At 39.6% G+C, this 19550-nt stretch overlaps 1 protein-coding gene across 3 annotated transcripts in view; it reads right to left on the reverse strand.

Moving 5' to 3' along the window:
• Positions 1 to 19550, reverse strand: part of fyb1b (FYN binding protein 1 b) — a 78797-nt gene that overhangs the window by 34814 nt on the left and 24433 nt on the right. For all 3 annotated transcript variants that reach the window (XM_060935948.1, XM_060935947.1, XM_060935949.1), the window contains exons 3-11: positions 13359 to 13458; positions 7460 to 7515; positions 6823 to 6845; positions 6692 to 6735; positions 6381 to 6507; positions 6132 to 6291; positions 1873 to 1996; positions 1731 to 1750; positions 1216 to 1288 (exon numbers count right to left, since the gene is read on the reverse strand). In XM_060935948.1, the coding sequence (XP_060791931.1) occupies positions 1216 to 1288; positions 1731 to 1750; positions 1873 to 1996; positions 6132 to 6291; positions 6381 to 6507; positions 6692 to 6735; positions 6823 to 6845; positions 7460 to 7515; positions 13359 to 13458 (727 nt within the window). The remainder of the gene's footprint in view (positions 1 to 1215; positions 1289 to 1730; positions 1751 to 1872; positions 1997 to 6131; positions 6292 to 6380; positions 6508 to 6691; positions 6736 to 6822; positions 6846 to 7459; positions 7516 to 13358; positions 13459 to 19550) is intronic.

Here is a 19550-nt window from a genome sequence, read left to right on the forward strand (position 1 = left end):
TCTCTCTCTCTCACACACACACACACGAGACCTAACAATTGCTATAAAAAGTAAAGGGCTGTCAAACCTTTTTAAATAAATGTGTGCATACACTCATCGGCCACTTTATTAGGTACACCCATCCATGTGCTGTTTTATGCGGTTCTCTAATCAGCCAATCCCTTGACAGCAGCACTATGCATAAAATCATGCAGATACAAATCAAGAGCTTCAGTTAATGTTCACTTCAAACATCAGCATAGGAAAACTCATGATCTCTGCGACTTTCACTGTGGCATGGGTGTTGGTGCCAGATGGACTGGTTTGAGTATTTCAGAAACTGCTGATCTCCTGGGGTTTTCACACACAACAGTCTGTCGAGTTTATACAGAATGGTATGAAAAACAAACATTGAGTGAGCGACAGCTCTGTGGGTGGAAATAAACGCCTTACTGATAAAGCGAGGTCAGAGGAAAATGGCCAGGTTGGTTCGAGCTGCCAGGAAGGCTACAGCAACTCATAGCAACTCTTTACAACCGTGGTGAGCAGAAAAGCATCTCAGCATGCAACAGCAGAAAACCACACTGGGTTCCACTCCTGCAGCCAAGAACAGGAATCTTAGAATTAAGAACAAGTTCCTTTAAAGTGGCCGGTGAGTGTATGAACAGGGACTTGTATGGCAGATGCAGCATATAATCTAAGAAGACTAATAATTTTTAAAAAATGATTTCAAAATAAACAAAAAGAAACATGTTTTTTTGTTTGACAAAGAAATCCGTATAATCATTGATGTGGCGACTTTTTTTTTTTTTTAGGAACTGACTTGTCTCTTGGACATCCCAAACAGTAAATCCTATCTATAAACCATTAAAATGTATGTGAATGTATGTGTCATTCATTAATAAACGAATAATCCCACTTCACATTGTGCCACATCACACCACCAATGTGGATTATTTTCATATAACCGCATGTTTTGTCATGTGTTATTCCTTACAAATTAAATAATAAATACATTATCTTAAATATATGACATAAACTGCTAGTTTTCATCTTCTGTGTGAATATTTGTTTGTCTGGTAGCAGTATGCAAATCATGCAAATTTGATTAATATTAATTAATTCTAATTAATGTTCAAACGCATACTGTATGTATACTAAACTGAAATTCGATTGCATTTTTTAAAGTTGTTTGACAGCCCTAAACATGTTAACACATCCTCACAATGCACTCACCTGACATTAAGGCTGGAATCTTCCAGATCATCATATAGATCATCAGGGCCTTCCGGTGGTGGAGGCAGAACGACTGAGAACAGCAGAGGGCAGCGTTAGCCATGCTAGCTGGTTCTTAAACCCTCAATAAAAACTTGGGTGCAATAAAAACTTTATTTTCTCAAGTATTTTTTTTTCATGTTTTATAGAGTCGAACAAATTTAGAGTTCATTCATTAATGATTGTGCATTTGTTCTTTCATATGCAGCATCAATAAATACTTTTGGTTTTTGACCACTTAAACTTTTACATGTAAATCAATTTAAGATGCTGAACTCCAAAAGAAAAAAGTGCTGGATCATGAAAGATCACACATCAGTAAAAAATAAACCACATGAGCAAATCTGAACTGGATGGAGGCTGAGGTGAGACAGATGTCTATAATTAGATCCGTTAGTTTCATAGCTGAAATGCAGAAATAAAGAAGTAAATGTTAGACACAGAACATGTGTCTGAACAAGGCATTTCAGACTCACCTCCTGGACCACTGTTGCTCCTGAAATGAAATATAATCATATGAATGAACTATACTACACAAACAAATTAAAGATCATTTGCATGTTTTGCCTGGAACTCAGTTATGTTTATGTGGATTTGGACAGAGGTCTGATACGGTACCTACTGCTGTCCTCCTGGGACGCCACATCATCGTACACGTCTCCGTCATTCTCAGGCAGAGGCCTGCTCTGATTTTTCAGAGAATCAAAGTCGATCTGGACTGATTCAGTCTTTACATATCCACCTGAACAGGAAAATGGTGTTTCAGCAGTGAACCGAAGCTCAGATTATACCATTTTACACAAATACAATAATATTTAAACATTAAATACATGACATACTGTATCCTACTATATGCATACTGTATACACAGTACTGTACAAAAGGCTTAGGCACGTGTAAAGAAATGCTGTAGACCAAAAATGGCTTAAAAATAATGAAATGAAATGTTTCAACTTTAAATAAATACTATAAACAGCAGTAAGCCATAATAAATGAAACAAAGTCGATATTTGGTGTGAGACAATGCTTTGCTTTAAAAAAATAGTAGTCTCAGGTACAGTGGTGCTTGAAAGTTTGTGAACCCTTTAGAATTTTCTATATTTCTGCATAAATATGATCTAAAACATCATCAGATTTTCACCCAAGTCCTAAAAGTAGATAAAGAGAACCCAGCTAAACAAATGAGATGTGCAAAAGTATGTGAACCTCTAGGATTAGCAGCTAATTTGAAGGTGAAATTCGAGTCAAGTGTTTTCAATCAATGGTATGACAATCAGGTGTGAGTGGGCACCCTGTTTTATTTAAAGAACAGGGATCTATCAAAGTCTGATCTTCACAACACATGTTTGTGGAAGTGTATCATGGCACGAACAAAGGAGATTTCTGAGGACCTCAGAAAAAGCATTGTTGATGCTCATCAGGCTGGAAAAGGTTACAAAACCATCTCTAAAGAGTTTGGACTCCACCAATCCACAGTCAGACAGACTGTGTATAAATGGAGGAAATTCAAGACCATTGTTACCCTCCCCAGGAGTGGTCGACCAACAAAGATCACTTCAAGAACAAGGCGTGCAATAGATAGTTTTCACATGACGTCACAGAGTCGGGGATTCCCTGGTGACGGCCATCTTGGAGGGCTAGCTTACCGTACGGGTCACTGAGCACACATTGTAGCGCGCAAGTTACATTCATTTATATATTATTTACATGTATAGTTACATTACTACTATTTAAAGCTAGCAATGGTGCACACCTGTTGTATTCACGGCTGTCTTAATAGGTCAGGTCAAGCGGAGCTTTTATGGAATTCCCACTGTACGGGAGTACGAGGGCGAGCAAACAAACTCAGCACAAAGAAGAAATCTATGGCTTGCGAGAATCAACCGCAAGGATTATCAGCCTTCCAAACACAGCAAAGTCTGCTCCGATCATTTTATAAGTGGTAAGTTGTTTAAATAAACAATCAATTGTGTTTAAGTTTGTTTTTGGAAACCAAAACATCATGTGAACAATCTCTGGAGAATGCCTAACTGGAACCGCTGAGTGTACGTTTACATTGTAATGTACACTTAATATCGCTCGTTTGTCACGTTTCTATTTGAAACTTGTCATTTCACTCACACAAGGGTCATTTTTGAAAAACATTTTAGGTCTATTCTGTATGATTTAATTTGTGTTTGGGATGCAAACAGCGCGCCTTTTGGTGGATGCCGCCTGAATCGCGCAGATCCGGGTTTTTTTTTTTTTAGGGGGGGCGTTGGAGTGTCTGATTATAATTTCAAAGCAAATTCTGTATTAAAATTACTAAATAAGCAAATCCGTTACAGTCCATGAAACAGGAAGTATAAGGATGAGAAAAAAACAGTTTAAATCGGGAAGCTGCACACATTTGTGCAGCCCGAGCGGTGTGCAGGACTGTGCAAATGTGCGCAGCTTCCCAATTTAAACTGTTTTTTTCTCATCCTTATACTTCCTGTTTCATGGACTGTAACGGATTTGCTTATTTAGTAATTTTAATACAGAATTTACTTTGAAATTATAATCAGACACTCCAACGCGCCCCCCCCCCCCCCCCCCCCCCCAAAAAAAAAAAAAAATCGGATCTGCGCGATTCAGGCGGCATCCGCCAAAAGGCGCGCTGTAGAATATATAAAGTTGTATATATCAGACAGCCTTTAAAATTTGATGAAGTCAGTTTCAGGCTTTGGAGCAGGCTTTGGCAGTTTCAGGCTTTGGCAGCCCTGCATAGTCACTTGAAAATGCATCTTTGTCCACTTTGTAGGGGTCAATTCCCCCAATCAAGGCCAGTTTGGCTGCATACCGTGAGATGTGTATCTATATACTTCTGTTTGCTTGATTTTGCCGACATTGATCTTTATTTTAGAAAACTGACTATATAACTTCATAAATTCGTCCGAGATAACGTAGCCAGTAGTGACGATGGTCCGTTTTGTTTGCCCTCCAAGATGGCGGCTGGGGGGCGTTCCCCGGAATGCCGTAACGTCAGTGAAAACTATCTATAGTCGGCAAGGTCACAAAGGACCCCAGGGTAACTTCTAAGCAACTGAAGGCCTCTCTCACATTGGCTAATGTTAATGTTCATGAGTCCACCATCAGGAGAACACTGAACAACAATGGTGTACATGGCAGGGTTACAAGGAGAAAGCCACTGCTCTCCAAAAAGAACATTGCTGCTCATCTGCAGTTTGCTAAAGATCACGTGGACAAGCAAGGCTATTGGAAAAATGTTTTGTGGACGGATGAGACCAAAATAGAACTTTTTGGGTTAAATAAGAAGCGTTGTGTTTGGAGAAAGGAAAACACTGCATTCCAGCATAAAAACCTTATCCCATCTGTGAAACATGGTTTGGGCCTGTTTTGCTGCATCTGGGCCAGGACAGCTTGCCATCATTGATGGAACAATGAATTCTGAATTATACCAGTGAATTCCAAAGGAAAATGTCAGGACATCTGTCCATGAACTGAATCTCAAGAAAAGGTGGGTCATGCAGCAAGACAACGACCCTAAGCACACAAGTCGTTCTACCAAAGAATGGTTAAAGAAGAATAAAGTTAACATTTTGGAATGGCCAAGTCAAAGTCCTGACCTTAATCCAATCAAAATGTTCTGGAAGGACCTGAAGCGAGCAGTTCATGTGAGGAAACCCACCAACATCCCAGAGTTGAAGCTGTTCTGTACAGAGGAATGGGCTAAAATTCCTCCAAGCCGGTGTGCAGCACTGATCAACAGTTACTGGAAATGTTTAGTTGCAGTTATTGCTGCACAAGGGGGTCACACCAGATACTGAAAGCAAAGGTTCACATACTTTTGCCACTCACAGATATGTAATATTGGATCATTTTCCTCAATAAGTAAATGACCCAGTATAATATTTTTGTCTCATTTGTTTAACTGGGTTCTCTTTATCTACTTTTAGGACTTGTGTGAAAATCTGGTGATGTTTTAGGTCATATTTATGCAGAAATATAGAAAATTCTAAAGAGTTCACAAACTTTCAAGCACCACTGTATGTAATGTTGTGGAACGTCAGTTTAAAAAAGTTGGTTCCTGTTATAACTTGTATCACTTTATCAAAGCTATTCTCTAATGTTATCTCATGTTAAGACAAACAAAAGCAGCTCGTTAGAGAAAAACTGCAAAAAAGTGTATACTTGTCTGTCCCAAAGACATCTGTTTATTCAGCTGAAATTATGTGGCGCATAATTTACATTACAGGGCCCATATAAGGGCTGAGGTTCTCATTGAGTCATTCCTGTGGAGGATGACCCCATATGGACAGCCTAAAGATACACTTAGAAGATGGCTGCGGACGCTTAACACCAACAGTTTTGCTATGACGGCTGAGGACTACAGTTGCCATGAACAGTTTTGCACTCAAGTCTCCATCAATGAACAGTTGATAACTTCAACAAAATAGACTTCATGTCAAAACTATAATGAATTTCTTGGTTTGTCACCACTTTGTGACAATACAGGACACTGTTACAGAAGCGAGTTATCTACAAGTGAGTATAATCATGCTATCTGTTATCACCCAGATGAGGATGGGTTCCCTTTTGAGTCTGGTTCCTCTTAATGTTTCTTCCTCATGTTGTCTCAGGGAGTTTTTTCTCACCACTATTGCTTCAGGTTTGCTCATTAGGGATAAATTAATTAATTCACATGTTTAAAATCTATATTTTTCTGTAAAGCAGATTTGCGACATTGTCTGTTGTTAAAAGCGCTGTACAAATAAATTGACTTGACTTAGAGAGAGATGCTAAACTAGCGTAACGAGCTAATCCAATCAGTATCAGGTATCAGCTCATACTCAGGTCTCTGATTTCAGTAAAGAAATGTGATTTTTGATACTCACAGGACCCGTCTTGAGTCCTGGCAAGCCATCGGCCCTCAGGGTTGTCTGTAATCCGGAGGATGTCAATGGAGTCGCCCTGTTTAAAGCTGAGGTCATTCCTGCCACCTTTACAGTCCACTCTTGCTTTCACTTTATGAATAACTTGCAGGGGTCCAGACAGCTGCAGAGAACAACCATTACGTAACATTTCATACGATGGTCATACACACACACACAATATATATATACACAAAACTGAGGTAGCCTCACTTTGAATTTCTTTCTGGCCTCTTGTTCTTTTTTTTCACGCTCCTTCTGGTCTTTCTTTTCTTGCTCTACTCGCTTTTTCTCTTCCTTTTCCCGTTTCTTTTCTTGCTCTTTCACCTCTGGTGTGGACCTAAAATTACCACCAACACAGATGTAAAATTTTTAGAGTGTACCGCAGTTAAAATGTGCAGCATGCTTATTATACCAGACACATGTGCTATAAGGGCAGTGAAACCAACATGCTAAGCGAATCAGCATCTGCATGTCATTGACAGAAACAACTACATGTGGTCAGGGGAAAAAAAAAAGCTTACCATCCATCCAGTTCCTCATACATCTCCCCGTCACTTCCACTTCCCTGTACAGATGAAAGCAAGTGAAAACCAACTGCCACGGACAAATTCGACAAACAGCAATTCAGTTATTCAGCAGTCACTTTTCTTACCTCGTCTTGTTGCCTTGAGTTTCCTGTAAAGACAAAATGTGCAGATTTGATGTGAGATTAAATTACTGCTTCTTTTAAAAGCTCAAGAATTCAACTAAATTGGTAGTCTTCATTCATGGCTGCTGGAAATAAAATAGTTTCACTCGGTAATGCCAAACGGTATTAGCTTTGTATTGTTGACAAAAATCCACAAATTAACTTAAAATACGCAAATATAAAATATTTGTAAGTTTTTAATGTGACTTCACATATAATTTAAGGCCTAATTTGCAAATAGAAAATCAGCTTAAAAAAAAGTTCATATAACAGAATCACATCTTTATCTGGAAATGTAAGCAAGAAAAAAAAATCAAAAACATGCAAGTACATTCATTAAATTAGCATGTCTCTGTGTATTCGACCTTAACAGCAAGTGGCAAATGTTAGCAGCACGACTATCAGTGATTCTGTATTATAGAACACTTTCAGTGGGTGTGGCATCAAGTGTTTACTTCCAAAGCAGATTCAGTAACATTGAGGAAAAAACAAACAAACGTCACCAGATTAATGCTAAACCCCCTTATTCAAATTAGATACAATTTTATACTTATTAAAGCTTTTAATTTATAAAATATAAGACACTCAAATGACAGCTCACCAAACGATGAGTCATTCGGGTTACCAATGTCATCATATTCCTCTTCTGTCTGTATCCTGCATCAGAAACATGTATAATAATAACAGTAGTGATGCTACTGATATCACAGTGTTGTTAAATTCTAGATTCTGACTGGTTCAAAGGTGTTTATATAGTGGATATAAAACGTGTACACACCCCGTTAAAATGATAGGTCTTTCTGATGTAAAAAAACAAAAAACAAAAACGAAGCCACGATAAATAATTTCAAAACTTTTCCCACCTTTAATGTGACCTATAAACTGTACAATTCAACGAAAAAACAAATAAATATTTTAGGGGAAAAACCATAAAAAATAAAAAAATGTACAATGAGCTGGTTGCATAAGTGTGCACACCCTTAAACTAATACTTTACTGAAGCACCTTTTGATTTAATTACAGCATTCAGTCTTTTTGGGTTCACACTTGCCGTCAATTAAAATGACTCTGATTAACCCCAAATAAAGTTCAGACATTTACTCAGTTGCATCCTCCAGCAAAAGCCAGGGTTCATAGAGAGCTTACAAAGCATCAGGGGGATCTCATTGTTGAAAGGTATCAGTCAGGAGAAGGGGACAAAAAATTTCCACACCATTAGATATACCATGGAGCACAGTGAAGACAATCATCAAGAAGTGGAGAAAATATGGGACAACAGTGACATTACAGAGAACTGGACGTCCCTCTAAAACTGATGAAAAGACAAGATGAAAACTGGTCAGGGAGGCTGCCGAGAAGCCTACAGCAGCACTGAAGGAGCTGCAGGAATTTCTGGCAAGTACTGGTTGTGTACTACATGTGACAACAATCTCCTATAGTCTCCATATGTCTGGACTATGAGGTAGGGTCAAAGAAAAACATCCAGGCCCGGCTAAATTTTGTAAAAAAAAAAAAATACATCAACTCTCCCAAACGCATGTACGAAAATGTGTTATGGTCTGATGAAACCAAGGTTGAACTTTTTGGCCACAATTCCAAAATCTATGTTTGGCGCAAAAACAACACTGCTCATCACCAAAAGAACACCATACTCACGGTGAAGCATGGTGGTGGCAGCATCATGTTTTGGGGTTGTTTTTCTTCAGCTGGAACAGGGGCTTTAGTCAAGGTGAAAGGAACTATGAACAGTTCTAATTACCAGTCAATTTTGGCCCAAAACCTTCAGGTGTCTGTGAATTTCAGCACAACAATAACCCCAAAAAAGTTTTGGAACGGCCCAGCCAGAGCCCAGACCCAAATCCAATTGAAAATCCGTGGGGTGATCTGAAGAGGGCTGTGCACAAGAGATGCCCTCGCAATCTGACAGATTTGGAGTGCTTTTGCAAGGAAGAGTGGGCAAATATTGCCACGTCTAGATGTGGCAGGCTGATAGACTCCGACCCAAAAAGACTGAATGCTGTAATTAAATCAAAAGGTGCTTCAACAAAGTATTAGTTTAACCCTTTGATGCAAAACATGGGTCAAAAGTGACCCAGCTGAGTTTTTATCTTCTATATCTTTGCAATAAATTAATTCCATCATTCAGTATTCAAGGTATTCCTCAATTAACTTGTTTTTGATCATCATACTGTACATCCTTATTTTATTTTTTCCTTTCTTACTTTTTGAATAAAAACCCTTTTTGTATCACTACCCTTCTAATGCACAACATGGGTCAAAAACGACCTGCATTCATTTTGCAGGTTATTTCATGGATGGCTGAGTGTTTCTATGATATACTTTTGAAATAAATTCATTTTGTCATTTACTTTTCCAAATATGCAGTAAATATCTTGTTTTTGTTTAGCACAAATCATCATTTTTTATTTTTCCTTTCTTAAGGTATGAACAAGCACAGCTTTTGTAATTCTACATCAAGTTTACACACATGGGTCAGAAACGACCCGCATGCATTTACAGTACTACAGCGTTTGGTGGGAACTGTGAATTGTGCTTGTGTCAGACATTTCACAGCTCAGCACAGCGCCCTTTGCCCATCTAATACATGGAAGTAATGTTTTTCAATTGTTCTAACATTACCTTAGAAAAAAATTGATTATGTTTAGGTTACCTTGAGTGAGTAGATTACTCGTCAGAAAGTTACAAGTAATTACTATTAGCTACCGAGCTGTTGACATATTCTACCTTAGATAGCTAATTTTATTGTAGTTGCCTTAGCTAACTACATAGTTAATAAATAAATAACTGGCCCCATTCACTGCTAAAGTAATTACTTGAAACAAATTATTATAGTATTAAGGCATTTAATTTTAAATCACACTTGGATGACCCATGTGTAGTAATATAAAAAGTATTTTTTTTCATAAAGTAGGAAAGAAAAAATTAAATTAATGATTTGTGGTAATTAAAAACAAGATATTTAAAGAATACTTGGAATATTCAATCATAAAATAAATTGATTTCAAAAGATAGAGCAAAGAAAAACTCAGTCAGCATGAAATAACCTGGAAAATGAATGCGGGTCATTTTTTTTGACCCATGTTGTGCATTAGAAGGGGTGTGCATATGTTTTGCATCAAAGGTTTAAGGGTGTGCACACTTATGCAACCAGCTTATTGTACGTTTTTTTTTTTTTTTTATGTTTTTCCCCCTAACAGATTTGTTTGTTTTTCAATTGAATTGTACAGGTTATAGGTCACATTAAAGGTGGGAAAAGTTTTGAAATTATTTATTGTGGTCTTTTTTTTTTTTTTTACATCAGAAAGACCCATCATTTTAACAGGGTGTGTACACTTTTTATATCCACTGTGTGTGTGTGTGTGTGTGTGTGTGTGTGTGTGTGTGTGTGTGTGTGTACACACACACACACACACACACACACACCAGCACTTCTTACAATAGTGCAGCTCACAGCAACTTGCGTGACGGCTGCTCCATTAAAAACAAACAAACAAAACCCCCCATGTGTAACTGTTGATAGTGAAGCTAGAGAAGTGTTTTTTTTTCTTCAAAAGTCTTCAGGGCAGAGGAGTTGAGAAACGTTGTGGTTTCTCTCTAACATGACTATGTTTTTCTTTGCATTCTTAATTCGAGAGAAAGAAAAAAGAGGTTGGTGAGGGAACAACTGTTTATAGCTGCTTTACTGTAAGTGATAACAGGAACTAATTTGTCTTTTGGATGTTCTATAACATTAAACAGAACTATAAATGGATAAAACGTATGATGTGGTGTTCTTTAACAAATCGCTGCAGCATGAGAGGAAAAAAAACACTGAGACATGCTGTTATAGGAAATTAATCAACTTCTGGGTGGTAACAGTAACTCTACTTCACACTGGGCCATGTCACTCTCACACACACACACCACCCTATCGTTGATTAGTTTCCTGTACAAGCACAACCCTAATACCCTGTCCACACTAGGGATTTTGTACCGATACGATACTACTTTCGTACCGCAACACCTGTCCACACTAGCAACTATACCGGTACTGTAGCGGTATAACTGTATCGGTACTAAACCCATAAATGTTTGGGTTTCATACCGGTACAGTATCGGTACTGTAGCGCTTCACTGTAGTGTGGACAGATGAAGCGGTTCTGTATCGATACAAATATAATGCGCATGCGCAATGAACCATTCCTACTTCTTCCGGCAATACGCACGTGCTTTCCAGCTGTAAATAAAACGTCAAAATGGCTCAAAACAACTGTGGAGCTACATGGAGCAAAGAAAGGGGGGAGAAAGGGAGGGAGGGAGGGAGGGGAAAAGAGGGATGAAGAAAGGAGGAAGAGGGGAAAAGGGAGATAAAGGGAGGGGAAGAGAAGGGAAGAGGGAGAAAGTGAGGGGGGAGAAAGGGAGATTCGTTTTCTTTGTTTCTTTCTCAACTGCCTCGCACGTTTTATACGATTCGACTGAATAAATGACCACCAGAAATACAGACTGTACATTGACAACAAAAAGCACACACACGTTGTTTCATCCGCCATATTCTCGGAAGGAAGTTACTCGGTAACCACGGAAACATTTCGCGCACGCGCATTTCAACTACCGTGAAAGAAAACCGCAAACGTTTCTCGCTAGTGTGGACAGATGCACTAAACTGTACCGGTATACTTTGTATCGATACAGTTATACCACTATCGTACCGGTATATATGTGAACACAGTGTGTGTCCACCCCCAAGATTTGTTCCTTACATGGTGGATAAAGACAAAAAAACTCCACATATTCACAGCCTCCTGTGTGTGTATTACAACCCCGATTCCAAAAAAGTTGGGACAAAGTACAAATTGTAAATAAAAATGGAATGCAATAATTTACAAATCTCAAAAACTGATATTGTATTCACAATAGAACATAGACAACATATCAAATGTCGAAAGTGAGACATTTTGAAATTTCATGCCAAATATTGGCTCATTTGAAATTTCATGACAGCAACACATCTCAAAAAAGTTGGGACAGGGGCAATAAGAGGCTGGAAAAGTTAAAGGTACAAAAAAGGAACAGCTGGAGGACCAAATTGCAACTCATTAGGTCAATTGGCAATAGGTCATTAACATGACTGGGTATAAAAAGAGCATCTTGGAGTGGCAGCGGCTCTCAGAAGTAAAGATGGGAAGAGGATCACCAATCCCCCTAATTCTGCGCCGACAAATAGTGGAGCAATATCAGAAAGGAGTTCGACAGTGTAAAATTGCAAAGAGTTTGAACATATCATCATCTACAGTGCATAATATCATCACAAGATTCAGAGAATCTGGAAGAATCTCTGTGCGTAAGGGTCAAGGCCGGAAAACCATACTGGGTGCCCGTGATCTTCGGGCCCTTAGACGGCACTGCATCACATACAGGCATGCTTCTGTATTGGAAATCACAAAATGGGCTCAGGAATATTTCCAGAGAACATTATCTGTGAACACAATTCACCGTGCCATCCGCCATTGCCAGCTAAAACTCTATAGTTCAAAGAAGAAGCCGTATCTAAACATGATCCAGAAGCGCAGACGTCTTCTCTGGGCCAAGGCTCATTTAAAATGGACTGTGGCAAAGTGGAAAACTGTTCTGTGGTCAGACGAATCAAAATTTGAAGTTCTTTATGGAAATCAGGGATGCTGTGTCATTCGGACTAAAGAGGAGAAGGACGACCCAAGTTGTTATCAGCACTCAGTTCAGAAGCCTGCATCTCTGATGGTATGGGGTTGCATTAGTGTGTGTGGCATGGGCAGCTTACACATCTGGAAAGACACCATCAATGCTGAAAGGTATATCCAGGTTCTAGAGCAACATATGCTCCCATCCAGACGACGTCTCTTTCAGGGAAAAACTTGCATTTTCCAACATGACAATGCCAAACCACATACTGCATCAATTACAGCATCATGGCTGCGTAGAAGAAGGGTCCGGGTACTGAACTGGCCAGCCTGCAGTCCAGATCTTTCACCCATAGAAAACATTTGGCGCATCATAAAACGGAAGATACGACAAAAAAGACCTAAGACAGTTGAACAACTAGAATCCTACATTAGACAAGAATGGGTTAACATTCCTATCCCTAAACTTGAGCAACTTGTCTCCTCAGTCCCCAGACGTTTACAGACTGTTGTAAAGAGAAAAGGGGATGTCTCACAGTGGTAAACATGGCCTTGTCCCAACTTTTTTGAGATGTGGTGGTGTCATGAAATTTAAAAATCACCTAATTTTTCTCTTTAAATGATACATTTTCTCAGTTTAAACATTGTATACGTCATCTATGTTCTATTCTGAATAAAATATGGAATTTTGAAACTTCCACATCATTGCATTCCATTTTTATTTACAATTTGTACTTTGTCCCAACTTTTTTGGAATCAGTGTTATATGTGTGTATATCATATGCATATTTCAATGAGCTAAATCACACTAAATTGAGCATTAAACATTGGGATAATACTGACATGGGTCCTGTAGGTCGTGGAGGCAAAGTTGGAGCTACTTGGCTGCTGGGATGTGATGCTGGAGGAGGTAGAGGAGGACCTCCCTTCTTTATTTCAGGTCCTAAAAAACCAAAAAGATCACTTAGAAACACCATAGTTTTGCTTGTCCACTCCTTATTGTGGACTTATCCCATCAGTCTGTGTTTAATTCATTTAATTTCATTATTTGAAACACATTTACCGACAGAGTGAAACCCATTTTCTGTATTACACGTTAATATGCTCATTATCTAATCATCACATCATGAGCTCATTACATTCATGAGTCTACACTTCCAGTGTTGCGCCACGTTTGTTGCTTTATGAATAAGATTTTAGCTGCATAAAAAGTGTTATTTTGTAACTCGCTAACATTTTACAGGCTTCAACATTCTTGTTGTGTGTGTGTCACCTGTTGGGACAGGTTTAGGCTGTCAAATGTGGCTTGGAGAGACGAATACCTTTACACCTGTACAACTTGGATAAAAGGTATGTAAGACCTCTTAAAGCAGTGAGAGCAATCCGATGTTTCCATTTTTCATGAAAGTGCATTTAGACTTTTATTTTTATGTTTATAATCTGCATCCAGACATAATCCTGATACTCAAAAACACATAAATGAGAATTTATGCAGTAAAATATAAATGCAGACGTGAAAAGCAACAAGCTACATGTATTCTCATTATGGTACTTGAGTACACAGTTCACAGTAATGTTACTTTTTTGATTATAATTAAATAATCATACTTTTATTTATAGAGAGAACAAAACATATTTAAAATGAATTAATTAAGCATCTTCACTACATTACACTTTCTGATCGTAATGACAACGAAGATGGCTTCTTTTACTCCTCTTTCAAATCACTGGTCTTTAAACCACTAAAGAGGAGTAAAAGAAGCCATCTTCATCAACCTGGAATGACCGGTGGGCTGAGACACCACTTATCAGCCACCTACAATGTAGTCCTTGGCACACTTCCCAGAAAACTGAATACATATCCACACCAAAACTCAACTGACTTCAACGACTCGCATGATAGCAGAGAGAGCCAACGACCCACAGATCACCCTAATGACCCTCTAGACTGCTAATACCATTCACACCCAGCCTCCAGTGACCCTAACAACCTACAGGATGGCCGAGGCCAAGTTTACATTAGACCGTATCTGTCTCGTTTTCTTCGCGGATGCACTGTCTGTTTACATTAAAACGCCTGGAAACTCCGGGAAACAGGAATCCGCCAGGGTCCACGTATTCAATCCAGATCGTGTCTGGTCCGGTGCTGTGTAAACATTGAGAATACGCGGATACGCTGTGCTGAGCTCTAGCTGGCGTCGTCATTGGACAATGTCACTGTGAGATCCACCTTCCTGATTCGCTGGTGTTGGTCATGTGACGCGACTGCTGAAAAACGGCGCGGACTTCCGCCTTGTATCACCTTTCATTAAAGAGTATAAAAGTATGAAAATACTGCAAATACTGATGCAAATACTGCCCATTGTGTAGTTATGATTGTCTTTAGGCTTGCCATCCTTCCACTTGCAAGTGGTAAGTGACGCGCATGCCCGATATGCACTGGGATCACAGACACAGTGGCTCAGTCCCGAATCACTGCTCGTGCGCTTCACTCGCGCGCTCTGTGAGCTGTGCAGGGCCGGAGTGCGCACCCTCCAGAGGGCACTCGCTGTTCAGGGCGGAGTGATTTGGAGCGCAGGATGCCTGCGGAGCCGAGCGTATCTGTGTATTGGCGTTGCTGTGTGCACGCGAATCGTGTATTGGCGTTGCTGTGTGCACACTAATCGTTTTAAAAACGTTAATCTGATGATCCGCTGATACGGTCTAATGTAAACCCCACCTGAGAGGGTCAACGACCCATGTGAGCTCAACGACTCTCCCTAGGTTTGCTTTTGGTCCACTAGAGGATAAATACCTGGAACTCCCCACAAGTCAGACAGAACCGAAGAAGCATGAACGTCGTTAGGTCAATTTTAGGGGGGCTTAAGGCCCCCTAAAATGTTTCCAAGCCCCCCTATAATTTTCAGTGTTTATATATATATATATATATATATATATATATATATATATATATATATATATATATATCAGGGCTCGAAATTCGTATTTTTTCACCAGCCAGCCGGACTAGTTACCTTCCAAAGTAACTAGCCAAACAGAAAATCAACTCGCCAAAATTTGTTCATGTATGAATTTTACTCAGGGGTGAAAGTAAATTTTATTTCTTGCTGTTACTATTATTTTGAGTCATAGTGCGCGCACAGCGAGCGCTGAAAAATACACCTAATTATTTATTATTGTCTACTTATCAAGCATTCACTAGGACTTCTTATCTCTATAGTACTAGTATAGTACTTTTTTATCACACTATCACTCTTTCATCCACCTGTATCAGTTTTTGATTATAAATAAATTGCAAACACATCATTTCAAAAACACAATCGTTTTAATAACATTTTTTTTAGCTGAACAGTTGAAAACGAACTTTTCATTTTGGACATTCTGTCTACTAAAACACTTTGGATACCAGCTGCGCACGTTGGTGCAAAATGGTTAACCCTTTGATGCAAAACATATGCACACCCCTTCTAATACACAACATAGGTCAAAAATGACCCGCATTCATTTTCCAGGTTATTTCATGCTGACTGAGTTTTTCTTTGCTCTATCTTTTGAAATCAATTTATTTTATGATTGAATATTCCAAGTATTCTTTAAATATCTTGTTTTTAAAGGTCCCATAGCATGAAATTTTCACTTTCTGAGTTTTTTTAACGTTAAAATGAGTTCCTCTGACCTTCTTAAGTCACCCCAGTGGCTAGAAATTTCATAATGTGTAAACCAAACTATGCCCAACATTTGAGAATGGCGCGTCAAAACGACGCGTTGATAAGCTCTTCCCTTTACTACGTCAGCAAGGGAGATGATCCCCACGCCCCCCCTCTGGATTCCCACCCACTGTATGGATTGCCCCGCCCAGTTGTAGTGAGGAGACCATAGAGAGAGGACAACAACAACATGGCATCACCTAAGCGAGCGAAACATGGAAATTGCGCTGTACATGGATGTGACAACACAGAAAAGAGTCTGTTTTTACTGCCGACGGGAGAGCCCCTGAAGACGCAGTGGCTTAATTTTATTTACTTCAATAATACACCGTCGAGTCTACCTAAGACGGTGTATGTTTGTCGGAAGCATTTTCCTGAGGAATGTTTCCACAACTTGGGACAGTAAAGGGCAGGTTTTGCACATCAACTGTCACTGAAGCCTGGGTCCGTACCAAGCATCCCTGCCGCATCAGCAACAAACACAGAACAAGTAAGTGTATAACTGGTCGTTTTGCCGTGTTTTAAAATCGGTGCGTTAGCCTAGCAATGGCTACATTAGCTGTGCAGCTAACTGCTTCCTGCAGTTAGCCAGGTAACCTGCGCTACAAAACTAAAGAGCATGCAGCATGCTCTGTTAAACTGAGTTTAGTCTGGAAATTGACTGTAACTTATGAGCTTATGTTTGACTATTGCTCCGCAATGCATGTCTTCTGTTGGATAAGCGATATATTGCTGTAGTTGCTGCTTCTATCCTCTTTGGTTATGGAGTGCGTGTTCAAGCCTAGGGTATTATACGTTCGTAAACTACCACTCCGAACACTCTCACTCTCTGTTCTCTGTGTCACGTTGAGTTTACGAAAGGAGTCCAAGGGAGAATGGGGTTTTGTCTTAGCAGCGTGGCTACAGGCGCTGATAGCAGCGAGTATGTGTGTGCGCAGCTTGGTTAAGCCCCTCCCCCTCCCCTCATGGCCCGCCCCCACCCTCTACCCTTCCCCGCCTCCTGCTTCTCATTAGCAAAACGACGCACTGGGAAAAGCGCTGAAATGGGGCTTTCTCCCAGGAGGCTATATTTACGTGCCGAGGTTTCATTTCGAGAAAGGCTGCGGATATAACATCCGGAAGCCTCCACGAGCCCGTTTAAAGCATCAACAAACCACCATGCCATGGGACCTTTAATTACCACAAATCATTAATTTAATTTTTTCTTTCCTACTTTATGAACAAAAATACTTTTTATATTACTACACATGGGTCATCCAAGTATGATTTAAAATTAAATGTCTTAATACTATAATAATAATTTCATTCTCATCTCATTGTCTCTAGCCGCTTTATCCTGTTCTACAGGGTCGCAGGCAAGCTGGAGCCTATCCCAGCTGACTACAGGCGAAAGGCAGGGTACACCCTGGACAAGTTGCCAGGTCATCACAGGGATGACACATAGACACAGACAACCATTCACACTCACATTCACACCTACAGTCAATTTAGAGTCACCAGTTAACCTAACCTGCATGTCTTTGGACTGTGGGGGAAACCGGAGCACCCGGAGGAAACCCACGTGGACACGGGGAGAACATGCAAACTCCGCACAGAAAGGCCCTCGCCGGCCACGGGGCTCGAACCCGGACCTTCTTGCTGTGAGGCGACAGCGCTAACCACTACACCACCGTGCCGCCTAATAATAATTTGTTTCAAGTAATTACTTTAGCAGTGAATGGGGCCAGTTATTTATTTATTAACTATGTAGTTAGCTAAGCCAACTACAATAAAATTAGCTAACTAAAGCAGAATATGTCAACAGCTAGGTAGCTAATAGTAATTACTTGTAACTTTCTGACAAGTAATCTACTCACTCTCAAGGTAACCGAAACATAATCAATTTTTTTCTAAGGTAATGTTAGAACAATTGAAAAACATTACTTCCATGTATTAGATGGGCAAAGGGCGCTGTGCTGAGCTGTGAAATGTCTGACACAAGCACAATTCACAGTTCCCACCAAACGCTGTAGTACTGTAAATGCATGCGGGTCGTTTCTGACCCATGTGTGTAAACTTGATGTAGAATTACAAAAGCTGTGCTTGTTCATAACTTAAGAAAGGAAAAATAAAAATGATGATTTGTGCTAGACAAAAACAAGATATTTACTGCATATTTTGAAAAGTAAATGACAAAATGAATTTATTTCAAAAGTATATCATAGAAACACTCAGCCATACATGAAATAACCTGCAAAATGAATGCAGGTCGTTTTTGACCCATGTTGTGCATTAGAAGGGTAGTGATACAAAAAGGGTTTTTATTCAAAAAGTAAGAAAGGAAAAAATAAAATAAGGATGTATGATGATCAAAAACAAGTTAATTGAGGAATACCTTGAATACTGAATGATGGAATTAATTTATTGCAAAGATATAGAAGATAAAAACTCAGCCGGGTCACTTTTGACCCATGTTTTGCATCAAAGGGTTAAGCAGTGGGCTACATGCACTATCTCGCACGTTGTCTGTCGAGTGAAACACGGAAGGAATTCACTTCAGACAGAATTCAGAGACAGGTCAGAACGAGTTATATGCAATGTATATTGAGGAAAACGTGTTGCTTTTGGTAAATTGACGTTAGCAGGCATGTTGTTATGCTGAAAGTGCATTTTTTTTTCAGAGACAGTATATTTTTCTTTCCGGTACGGCCAAATCTTTTAGTGGTATGCCCGACCGGCCAGGACCGGCTTACTTTCACCCCTGATTTTACTTCTGTCAAAAATAACACAAAAGAGAGTAGTTACCATTGTTCATGACTAATGTACATTTATTTCAAGAACCGGAGTATTTTGATACTGTTGTTAAATACATAAATGAGAACAACACAGAGCACCATAATATAATATCAACAGATAATAATATATTGGACTTTTTCCCCCGGTCTGCAGGTTGGGATGTCTGTAAACCAATCAGGATGCTCTTTGTCTAGCATGCGCTTCATGAACAGGCACACGCGCAGTCTCTCTCGCGCTCTCCGTCATATGCGTGATGCAGACATTAATGTTGCGCTTGCACGCTCTTGCTCGCTTGCTCTAGATTCCGGGAGATATTCTCTAATTTGCGGGCATCAGGGAGCAACTATCAATATGCGGGAGACTCCCGGAACTTCCAGGAGACTTGGGATGTCTGTTATATGCATGTGCAGTAGTGAAAAAACCGACAGTCTGATCGTCCTGCCACAGCATTTTTTAGCATAGTTACTGGGAGACCAAATGGTCTCCCAGTGGCCAGATTTGGTCTCCTAGTCAATGCCAAACCAGCTTCACTGGGAGACCAAATTTTAAACCA

The sequence above is a fragment of the Neoarius graeffei genome, chromosome 12 (assembly GCF_027579695.1).
Source record: "Neoarius graeffei isolate fNeoGra1 chromosome 12, fNeoGra1.pri, whole genome shotgun sequence".
In the NCBI taxonomy this organism is placed as follows: Eukaryota; Metazoa; Chordata; class Actinopteri; order Siluriformes; family Ariidae; genus Neoarius; species Neoarius graeffei.